The sequence below is a fragment of the Pleuronectes platessa genome, chromosome 15, assembly GCF_947347685.1.
Source record: "Pleuronectes platessa chromosome 15, fPlePla1.1, whole genome shotgun sequence".
Lineage (NCBI taxonomy): Eukaryota > Metazoa > Chordata > Actinopteri > Pleuronectiformes > Pleuronectidae > Pleuronectes > Pleuronectes platessa.
This window is the reverse complement of record NC_070640.1, coordinates 13,729,920-13,741,929: the sequence shown is the minus strand read 5'-3', so window position 1 is coordinate 13,741,929 and position 12,010 is coordinate 13,729,920. Positions and strand designations below refer to the sequence as shown.

The window sequence follows — 12,010 nt, the reverse complement described above, 5'->3', positions numbered from 1 at the left end:
GAATATTAGCAGCATGAGATGAGAAATAAACTATTAATCTGATCCTGGGTTCAGAACAATGCTCCGTACTGCTTGAATGATGCCAAAATGGAACAAACACGCACGTTTCAGCCGCAGATTCCTTTTCTCCCTAATTTCCTCCTGCCTTAAATCCCTCTCCTCATTGTCCTCCCTCCTCATCCCCACTGCATCCTCCCTTTGTCCCTCCTCTTTCATCCCCGCTGCCCCCTCTTCCGCTAATCTAATATCACCCCTGCTCCGCTGCCACCCCCTGCCAGGGCTGGGATAAAAGGGGGACAGATGGGTAGTGTGTGTGTGTGTGTGGGGGGGGGTTAGGCAGCCCCAAATCAAGGAACCCCTCTTCCGCCATCTGCTCTGCCTCTGCAGAGACTATGAGACTCATCATTTAACAGCCATAAGAGCACACTCATCATCACACACTCATCCTCTCTTCAGATGCTTTTAGATTTCTGTGGGGGAGGACTCTGAGGCCTCTGATTGTTTCACATTACGTTCTTTCACAGGAGGCCGGCAGGTTATTTTTATAACTGAATAATAAGATTCAAGGACTTAATAGATCTTAAAAAAGAACAATTGTAGATTCTTGAATATATATTATGTTGTTAATGTTTTTATTAAGTTTGCATCTGATAATTTACCAAAGCACACTGATACTAAGTCACATTATAAGCTCAATTTCTTATAATGTGACTTTTATCTTAATTTTTTTTAATGTTGGTCCTGCAGTTAATTTCATGTTCACTTATGTCTAACATCTCACAACCTTAGCAAACTGCTTCCATAGAAACCTGCAAGTGCATTACATTTAAATCGTGGCATTTCCTCCTTGTCCCTGAATTCTAATTTAACACAGCATCACCCCCAAGTGGTGACTCTTTGTTACTGACGAACCAAAGTGAATCTGTGCTCTGTTGCTGACTAAAATGTCCCTGTTCTCCTGAATGAACGCAGCTACATTTGACTCCTTCACTTCACTGAGTTATGATCCATAAACCACGGCCTCTCTCTCTCAGTTCTCTCAGAGACGACAGATTCAACGGAGGAGGAGTGGCAGTCCATCGCTAACCTGGCCACAGCCTGCCGAGGCATCCTGGAGGCTTTGTCACGAGACGGTGAGGATTACCATACTGTTTACATATAGATGTAAAATAATACAACATCATTTCTATATGGTCAACACAGTCACAACTTCCAGAGAAACCTGGATTTAACTGACTGATACCTTGTGTTTATCTCATCCTTTCAAAATCAAAAATTTCTAGTAAGACAGATTCGAACATTTGCCCCAATGTCATGTCGAAGGCTCTTACCTGATTCAACATTTAATGACAACATGAACATGAAAATAATGGTTTCCCCAGTTTGGGATGAATAAGATAAACAAGTGTGTAAAACTGAGTTGAATTTGTTTGTTTAGTTAACAGGGGTCATGTGCAACACAGTACAATACAACACAAGTACATCAAATACAAAACAGTCTCCATGTTATAAAACAGTTCCAAAGGTCAATGTTCAAATGTCTTATTTGTTTTGAGCCATATTTTCAGTGTTATTCTAAAAGTACTGAAGTTTGTGCATCCTCTGATATGGGTGGGAATTGTGAATTATCACTCAACGACAGTGACTGACCTCCGGAAAGCTCTCATGGCAGCAGCCTGATTCTAAAAGTATCCTTAAGTTGGAGAGAAAGTGAACATGCCCCATCTTTTGTGTGTTTTATGCTCTGCTGTTTTAAGGGTCAATAATGTATATAACATTCTTGTTAAAATAACAGACCGCAAAGCCGGAGACCCGTCAGACACAGGAGCCGACCAGACTGATGGCAAGCGGAGAGACTCAAAGGACAGGTGGGTTGCTCCACAGTACAGTCAGGGTGAGACAGTTCTAATGTCTCTGTCGTTAGTCTCCCTGTTTTCTTTACCTGAATCCCTGCACATGTTTCTCAGCTCGATCCGTCCTCTTCTCCTTTATTCTCTCTCTTTTTCTTATTCAGACTTTATTGGCTTCTTCCAACTGTTTGAGTCAATCCTCTCCCCTACAGAGAGACCTCTGATTCAGACACTCACTCACTCACTCGGATGCACTTACGCGTCTGACTCACCCTCGTTGTCATCTTTCTGTAGAACTCCCACCCTATTCCATTCTATTCTTCTTTTATTCTTTTCCCAGCTACTTCATTTCCTCTTTCATGCTGTTTCTGAACACGTTAAGTCCACAGCAGTGTTATCCTAAAGCATGATGAAGCAGATGCTTAAAAAGAACATAGAACCGTACACGCCATATACTGCACCCTTTTCTCACCCTGACCTTGCAAATTGCATTAACTATTATCAATTGTTGCCCAAAATCTTAACATTAAGTTTTCTTATTTTCAGTTAAAACTAATTGAGTAATAAATGTAAAGGCAAAATGAAAGCAAACAAGGGAAACTGACAGCATCTTTCAGGGAAATGCTGTCATGAAATCTCTTTAAATGCTGAGAGAACAAAAAGCACATGATCGAATTTAGAAATACACCACTTGGCCCAAATCATTTAACAACAACGCTGTGTTCTTTCCTTTTAAAGCATTATTATCATGATTCTCACATCACCAGGAGAGGGCCGGCACTTTGCTCTGGAGGGTCTAATCAGGATGTGTAACTGCAATCAGACGAAATGCATCATGGGAGGACTATACTCAGAATAGGTCTGATTGGCGGCCGTTGCAGTAATTGTAAATGGATCTCGGAGTATTACAGGTTACGTTAAAGGCAGTGGAGACCATGAGGGCGTGGGAGCGACTCTAATGACGATCAGGCAAATCAAAAAGTTCACTCTGTATTAGATCAAAGTTAGCTTTGATTATTTATATAACAAAAAATAAAGAAATAAAGAATCTTTCTATAAAATACAGCGGGTACCAGTGAAGACATCCGTCTGTCAAACAAAACCATGTCGACACCTTGGTTTCTATTTATACATTTTCCAATTACAAACCTCAAAGTGCTGCGATTGCTTTTGACGAAGTGTCACTGCGTCTCTTTGTTGCAGTGACTCTCCAGGCCACCTAGAGGAGAAGGTGTCCCAGCTGGAGGCCATGCTGAAGAAGCTGCAGGATGACCTGCAAAAGGTGCTTTGACTTTCATGACAGTTTTTCTCTCTATCTATATATTTCCAGCGAGCTGCACGGGAACAGTCAGCAGGTAGGAACAAGGATATAAATGGATCAGCTCCTGTTACTGGAGTGAGAGGAATTGGAGTTTCTGATCTGCACTTTCTTTTTTACTTGTACAAATCGTCTAATTCATACAACTATTTTCAATCACAGTTGATACACTCTAGAGACACGCACAAACAACAGACACCCAAAAGTTTTCTTTTTGAATATTCAGACATAATACTGAAAACATTTTTATAAAAACAAGCTAATATATTTCTGCATAAACTAAACTTAAATCTGAATATTCGTGTAAAACAATACTGGACGTGACACTGTCCACTGAACCACAGCTCATGGTCTTCTTCAGTGGATGAAGCTGCTCAGTCAATGACAGACGAATGGACATTGTGTTGTGAATTTCTTTCAAAACTGTGTATGTCTCTGTATGTATTTTTCATCCTAATCACATGGATACTTTTCTATTTTCAAGTCCTTGATTAGAGCTGAAACCTATTTTCATTTTTGATGAATCTAATGTATCTTTGTCAAATCAATGATTTAGTCTATAAAGACGAATTCATGATCTTAGTGACAATAACAATTCAGATCTCTTTCTGTTAAATTATGATCTTTGCTTATTCTGTTGTCCTCTTCAATGTGCTGGTTTGCTGCTTTTCTCTGTCTGATATAAGTATAAACTGAATATCATCAGTTAATAGAACAGATTTGAAGACATCCCCTTCTGAGACTTTGCTTAGACATTTGTATTCCCTTTTCCTAGTTGCATCCCTGTAACAATTGTAAGTGTTAGGTAACTAATTTACACGACAGAGTATTCTGGCCATGTTGAAGAAAACATTTCCTGGGATTTTGAGAATAAGGTCATAATATTACCAGAATAAAATAAAAATAAAAATATATAATCTTTTCAAAGTCCTGAAGCAATTAATACCTGAAATACCTAAAAGTGGTGCTGACGGGCCAAAAATATTAAGTCTTATGTTATTTATGAGACTTACTAAAGGAAATTAAATGTTTCTTCTCGTAAAAATAGGACTTTATTCTCAGAATCTCAGAATGTCTTCTCCCCAACACTGATTTTATTGAATGCTGTAAACAGTGAAAATATCATATAAATGATCCTTTCAGTGATTTATTTACTGTTTCTGTGCTCTTTAGATTGTGAGTGTCTTCCTCCTCACTGCAGTGTGATGTGCCTCTCGACACTTGTTTGTGTTGTTTTATTTCAAGCTCTGTGTTTATGTGTGCCCACTAGTTGCCTTAACGCCACCCGCTGTACCTGTCGCTCCCCTCCCGTTCCTGCCACAGCGATCTGAGCGACGGCTTTTGTTTTGTTGTGTGCCGATGTCTTTCAGGAGAAGGAGGACAAGGCGGTGCTGCAGGCCGAGGTGCAGAGCCTCAGGCAGAACAATCAGCGGCTGCAGGAGGAGTCGCAGAGCACGGTGGCCCGCCTCATCAAAGTCACCGAGCTGCTGTGCAACGTCAACAAGCCCTGCTAGCTCGGCCGCCGCCGCCGCGCACAAACGCATGAGCTGATCAGCAGACAGATGCAAATCGAACAATGTCCCTGTGCGCTCAGTGCACTTGATTTGTTCATGCATATCTGCAAAGGCAAACACACACCGATCCTCTTCAGTCTGTGTATTGGCACAGTCTCTGTCCTGAAACCTGCCTGTTGGTGAGGGAGTATGCAAAACAACATACAAAAGAAAAAAGAAGACATTTTTAAGATCCCATGACCCTCATAGACTGACCAATGAGCAGCTCTCACGCTGCTGTGTTGGCGTGCAATGCTGGAGTGCTTCTCTTGGTGTGTATAAGACAGTGTGTGTATGAATGTGTTTGTGTGTGTGTGTGTGTTTTTGTGTGTCCGTCTTTACGTGTGCATCTCTTACTGTACTTTGCTTCAAATACTTGACAAGCTGGGCTGAATAGCACTTGCATAAAAAGTGGCAATTAAGACTGACTGAGAGACACTGTATAGCATGTTTAGTGGTGTCTTATCCGAAATTACCAAAAGGGAACATATATATATGTATATATACATATATATGTATATGTATATATGTATGTATGTATGTATATATATATATATTTATATATATATCACCAATAATATATGTGAACAGTAGTATTGCTCTCCTCTCTCTGCCAGACGTGTAGATGCAGTGTGTTTCTGCCTGGTGCTGCCTGTTTGGAAAGCCTTGTATAGAAACACAAAAAGAGAAAAAAAGGGAGCATGACCGCGGCGAGGCTGTAGGCAGCCTTTCACTCCAAAAGATGTAATGATGCCAACTGATGTTAGGTCAGTTTCGTAAGGACCCACCACTCCTGCCCTCTCCACTTCTCAGTAGTACTGTATTAAAAAGTTTTTAAGGCGAACCACATAAAAAACATAAATGAAAGGGATGTAAACTGGAAAACATATACCTGGGCATGTTTTTATCCCACGTGGAGGTGTGTATGAAAACAGTGTTGAAGGAATAACGTAAAAAGGTCGATACCTCTCCCGAAGACACAGGCAGGAACTAGCTGCTTCAGATTCCTTCCGTTAACGCCTGTAGCTGTCCTCTAACCTCACTATTGTAGCAGCCATACTGTAGAAGATCTCCTGCTGGCCAGAACCACAACATGCCAAACGGCAGCTTTTCTTTTCAACTCGCAAAAATAGCTTTACATGTCTGGACAAAAATACCTTGGACTAATAGTGGAATACAGAATATTGTATTGAATATGTTTTTAGTGTTTGGCGGACATTCTACAGTGACTATTTTTGGGGTTAATAGTGAAGTATGGCTTATGAGAGGCATATCGGTGAGGACAGTGGGTGAAATCTTACAACCTGACGTGTGTTTTTGTGTATTTCTGTGTCATTCTTGCACTTTTTCTTTTCTTTTTTTGAAAATTGTGAAATCCGCACTGGACAGGGCCTACACTGTATTTTATTTAGCCTGCCCTGGTTATGTATTGTTCAACATAAAAAAGGAGGATAAGATCCCCCTCCCTCCCCCCCGACGCCACCTTACCTCACCCTTTTTTTTTTTTCACGGCTGACTGCGCCGTTCTATGACATGTGTTCAGAGGAGCTGGACTGCTTCTCCTCAGTGCCAACGAAAAATCCCAGGCAGCTCTCCTGAAACACTCCCAAACAGAACTGACTCAACCACAGACTAACCCCCCCCCCCCCCCCCCCCCCCCGATGACCACGAACTCTGAACTCCGACGGAAAAAAGGATGCCAAACTTTCGCCAGTCACTCGGACTCTCTTATTTCTTGTACAAACTTCCTCTTGTAATTTTATTTTAGAGTCACTGTGAATACCTGGTACCAGCATATTAAGATACAGTATATACAGATTAAATTATGAATCTAAAAACTTTATCAGTATGTGAAGATACTGTATGTACAGCCGAACTGTTCCATGTTATTTTGTGCATCGGGTTGTGCACCCCTGTGCAGGGTGATCATGCAGACGAGGGTTGTCTCATCCGTCTCATCTCCTGTACACACGCTGAAGCCTCCTGTCCGGACAGGGAGACGTTGAGAGGTGTGAGAAGACCTGTTTTACTGTGTCTTGTATAGTTATTTAGATTGTAGGAGGTTGGTCTAGCATGAGAATGTGCCAAGCAACTTCCAAGCTCCCCCTCTGTACGTGTGTATGTATAAAAAAAAAAATGTAACTTATTAATCATGCAAATGTGGATTTTCTTGTTGCTGTTGAAACTGGAGGGGAAAAAGAATAATGTGAAAAAGGGGGCAGAAAGGAAGGCGGGCTTGGTGATCAATTTTAGTTTTATTTTGTAGAAAGCCAACAACCGTGATATGACACGACAAAAAACCATCTGCAACTCCGGCTGTGGTTCCCCTTGTCGTTCTAGTATTGAGCTATTTCAGCTACAGCTCCTACACATTTAATAAGGTCTTAAAACACCATGAGGTACGCCTTAATGAGTGAAACTCTTATTTCAGAATGGATGGTCAGAACTGGTCGTATAAAATGTGAAGGCTTATTTCTCTGACTTTGTGCCTACCTGAAAATGTAATGTATGTTAATCCATCATAGAGATCTCCTCTCTTTGTCTTTGGCTGCACTTGCCGAGTTCTTTATTTGTTTTCGTGACCGATGAAGGATTTTCTCAGAGACCGTCTCAACATCTGGTCTTTCATCCGCCGTGCGAGGAAAAGGGATTGGGTGACACGTGATCTGAAAGAGCAGATGATGATGATAATAATAATAATAATGGTAATAGATGTGTGTTGTTGAGCGTCATTGAAGGTTTACAGCTCCATGAGTACCACAGATTGTTAAAAGAGCCGAACAAATATATCATTTTTAAAAGTGAATTAAAAGGAAAAAGGTGCTTTAAAAATGACTGATGATGGTTGAAATCGAGTTGAATTGAGATGAATGTGTTGAATGGCGTATGCAGGAGGGTTATTATGAGGTATTTTGAATAATTAAAAAAGAAAGAAAAGAAATAGCTAAATGTGCCTGAATGACCTAAAAGGGACAAAAGTTAAAAAAATACACGCAAAAGCTTTTTTTTCCCATTCAGGTTGTAGAAATTAAAAAAAAAACTCCATGAGAGAGAGAGAGAGAAAAATGAGATATTCCACAAGTCCACAAACAAGATCTTGAGAGTTTTAATTGGTGAAATTTGGTTTTGGAGGGAAGAGAACCCCATTAACTTACATGACACTCGACCTACACACAGTATGAACACCACTCTCACTCCACTTCTCTGTTTATCCTTTCATTCAGGTATCAAAGTTATTATATTTGGAGAACTGAAATCCTAAACAGGATTATAATATGCAAAAGGAAAAGTTCGGATATCATCTGACTTCTAAGAACCTTCCATCTCTTTACCACTTCATAACAATCAAGTAGTCAGAGATATTATATTGATAGTAATATATATCTCGGTCTGGACCAAACTGATGAGTTCAGAATCAGCCCTTTAATCTTATTTACATCTTCAACAACTTTAATATCACAATCAGCTGTTTCTCATGTCATCAAATTCATAAAACTCCCAAAATGCTTGAAGGTCCCCACAAAAGTCCCATCAGCAGCTGACATTCAGTGCCTGAAAGATAAAACTAAATCCAGCCTGCGTCGTCTCATAAACACGTGTAGAGATTTACAGGGAGATAACACCGATTTAAAGCAGCTTGAAATCCTGATTGTGTGCACATTCCCGTCTCCCTGAATTGATGCAAGATGAGGTAAGACAAATACACTTTCCGAAGCTCGGTCCATGATCATAATACAGCACGACAACATGATACAAACATTTCCCAGGACGCTGTCCACTGGAAGACTTTCCTAAACACTAGCTGGAGAAAAACGCTTTATCTTCCCTGCCCTGACACCAGCAGGGGAGCTGATGACAACAATGCACCGGCCTATGTCTTTATTTGGGGTTGGAGCACAGGACGTCTTCACTAGGGGCTATGTGTCACACACAGCTCAAGGGGCTTAACGCCAGTTTGACTCATCCGTTTTCAGTAAATACAGAGGCTGTGTGTGTGTATGTGTGTGTTTAGACTCAGGGTAGTTGCATTTTAAATGCCCACTGTTGTTCCATACACACAACTTGCAGATGAGGCCTATAATATTAGTTTGTCTGCCGAATACCTGTAAAAAATGGGACCTCACAACACTTTAGTTTAGTTAGTTAGAATTCGTTGGTTTGATCGATGTTGGGCATCCACAGATACAAACAGCAGATAAATATTTTATTCGAGAGAACCCCTGATGTTTAGATATACCCAAACAGCTCATTTTATCAGGCACAGCATGGGTTTAAATTGAGGATTTCCATTTTTTGGAAACTGAAAGCTTGTTTTTTTTGGAACAAAATCAATACTGTCATAATGTTAAATTAACAATTGTAAAAAAAAATCTAAATCTGAACTTATATAATAATTTAAAAGACAAGACCTCCTTGAGTTCTGCATTGCAGTGTTGTTGTCCTGCCATGCAACAACCCATGACATGCTTCTGGTTTGTTTACAATCCAGCCTGTTAATAAGTGATGCCTCCACCTCATATAACAATTACTGTGGCTGATAAATGAATCCCATCATAAACCCTCATGTCATAAACCCTGCATTCAAAGACATTCAAATATACAAAACTCCAGGGTGCTGCAGCTATGTATGAGGCTCCTTTGACCTTTATTACTTGATTTAAAGTATGCCTGATCCTATTTTTAGCTGTAATTTTTAACAGCAGACATTATCCAGGCCACTTCAACTTACGTACATTCTTTTTTACGCAAAAGGGGGTTTGTGTACTTTTGCTCTTTCTGGGAAACTGGCAGGGTAGATTATTAGCAGACAGCATCGAAGAGCTGTTCCTTAACCTTAAGCCTGTTTCTGGAAGATCTCTGTGTGACATTAAGTCTTTGTTTCCTAACACAGGCAGCATGGCAGGTCCCTGCTTGAATATTTTTGAATTTTGTCTTGAATGAGACAATTAGACTGAAGAATATATAGCAGAGAGAGAGAGAGAAAGAAGATTTATAGAATCAATTATGGCTTTATTTTGTCAATACGAGGATTAATCTAAAGGTCTGTATGTCATTGATTTACGTTGTTCCTAATGCAATCAAGCCATTTTTGCCACCGACTCGTTTATTTTCGTTAATGATAATAATAATGTCATATTTAGTTTGTAGTCAGGATGGACATTTCCTGCAAGTGGGCCCAACAGAATATAATTAGAAGCATCTACAAACCAAACAAGCAAAGTTTCATGCACAACTAGAATCATCCCATCGTCATCAACAATAGGTACAAAAACAACATTGCTGATTGTAGCAGAGGATTGGACTATTCCTCATACTTTATTATACAATGTGTATGGTGACTTAATCACCATCTTGTACCAGTATAGACAGTATACACTCCATCCTGGTATGATGTTACCATGACCAGTTGTTTCACTATTTGTTATATGGAGACAGTGTTAAATTAGACTCCGGCAACAGACGACTTAGAGTGCACTAAATTTCACACATTCATAGATATCAGTTCCCTTTAAATGCCAGATTTTTTTTAATAAGAAAGTTATCATCTGGAAAAAACAATGAAAAAGTTCAAAAAGCCTTATCTCACTAAGTTAAAGAAAAAAGAAAAATAATCCCTGGAATTGCCCCCTGATCCAGATCCAGACCATCATTTAATTGTTCTACTCTGACCCAGAGGAAATCCGTCCAGTTGTTTTTGTGTAATCTTGCTTCCAAAAAATCATACAAATCAACCAACACACAAACAGACAGGGGTGATAACGTGAGTGGGACAGTCGAGAGAATCAGTGGAGTCTCTCCCTCTAAGTAGATATAGTCTCCATAATAAAAAAGCACTATTTCTGCTCCTCTGACTGACTCCTTGACTCCTGCACACTCCTGATGAATGTACCATAGTCAATAAAACTAGAGTGCATGTTGATGTCTTTCCCAGACTGCTGAACACTCTAACACCCGCCCACACATCTCAAAACACATCTTAGTAACCTTGAATATATGTAAATTATTAGCCATTAGGACTTTGTACAGATGTGTGTATAATGTATATTGTATTGTAATAAGACATCTGTTACACTCACACCTTCATGGACATTTATGTATTTTAGAAGCTTTATGTTTGTAATGTTTACTTTGTAGTTTAATCCCATGCTCTTGAATAAACTATTGGACTTTAAATCATTTACAGGTATTTTAAGTTGTGAGAGTTTTTTTTTAGTGCATTTAAGCAACAAGTTGAGCAAGTACACACAGATAGAGAGTGTTGTATTCACTGTTCATTTTATTGATCATTTTAATACATCGTTTTTAGATCAGTTTTTCTCTATGTCTAGTAAGGTTCAGTGCTGTCAGTGTTGTGAAAGGCACCTGTAAATAAATGTATTATTATTATTATTTATTAGGGCCCGAGCACTGACAGTCACTGACAGACAGTGAGGCCCTATTGAAATTGTAAGGATTTTCATTTATTTTTCCGGCCAATGAATTTGCTTTTTTAATAAATGTAATTATACATTTTTTTTGTTTTTAATTTAGTTTAAAAAACATTTTTTATTTACTTCCTGCGCAGAAGCGCACCGCGCATCTCCTGCGCAGAACTGCGGTCAAGCCAGCTTTTTTTTCAGCATATACAAAATGCATAATTGAAAATAAAATGGATTGGATTATATTCACAAGAAGTATATATTATCTCACATGTCATTTTTATGAATAGCATTTTGACTGTATCAATTTAGAGATTTTACAAAATAAAAGTCACACATTTTTAGCTTCAAGTAGCTAATTTCTGGATATTTCAAAGTACTATAAAACACTTTGCTAAATAAGTTGAGAGAGACTGATATGCCTGTGTTCAGGACCTCTCTGACTACCTACATACTGAATATCAAACATATTTACTGTATAGATTAGGAGATTTTTTCAAAGTAAAGTCCAACATTTCACTGTGGAATAGATCATTTCAGGATACTTCAAAGTACTGTAAAAACACTTTGCTCAATAAGTTCAGAGAGAGACTGATATGCCTGTGTTCAGGACCTCTCTGACTATCTACATACTGAAGACCAAACATTTTTACTGTATAGATTAAGAGATTTTACAAAGTAAAGTCCAACATGTGTATAATCAAATCAGTTCATTTCAGGATACTTCAAAGTACTGTAGAACACTTTGAATATTTGATCTTCAGAATGTAGGTAGTCAGAGAGAGGTCCTGTTTACAGTTGATCGGATGAAAGCCCTATGACAAGTATGTTAAAGTAAAAATGCGTAATATGGCCAAAATGGGCACTAAA

At 39.1% G+C, this 12,010-nt stretch overlaps 1 protein-coding gene across 5 annotated transcripts in view; it reads left to right on the top strand.

The window, feature by feature from the left end:
• zmp:0000001168 (signal-induced proliferation-associated protein 1) overlaps positions 1-7,556 on the top strand; it is a 33,265-nt gene extending 25,709 nt beyond the window's left edge. For 4 of the 5 annotated variants that reach the window (XM_053440984.1, XM_053440982.1, XM_053440983.1 and 1 more), the window contains exons 13-16: positions 1,035-1,133; positions 1,796-1,868; positions 3,054-3,132; positions 4,539-7,556. In XM_053440984.1, coding sequence (XP_053296959.1) covers positions 1,035-1,133; positions 1,796-1,868; positions 3,054-3,132; positions 4,539-4,682 — 395 coding nt within the window. In that variant the 3' untranslated portion in view covers positions 4,683-7,556. Of the gene's footprint in view, positions 1-1,034; positions 1,134-1,795; positions 1,869-3,053; positions 3,133-4,438 lie in introns of all 5 variants that reach the window. The other variant, XM_053440985.1, reaches the window with a different exon arrangement.
• The last annotated feature ends 4,454 nt before the right edge of the window (positions 7,557-12,010 follow it).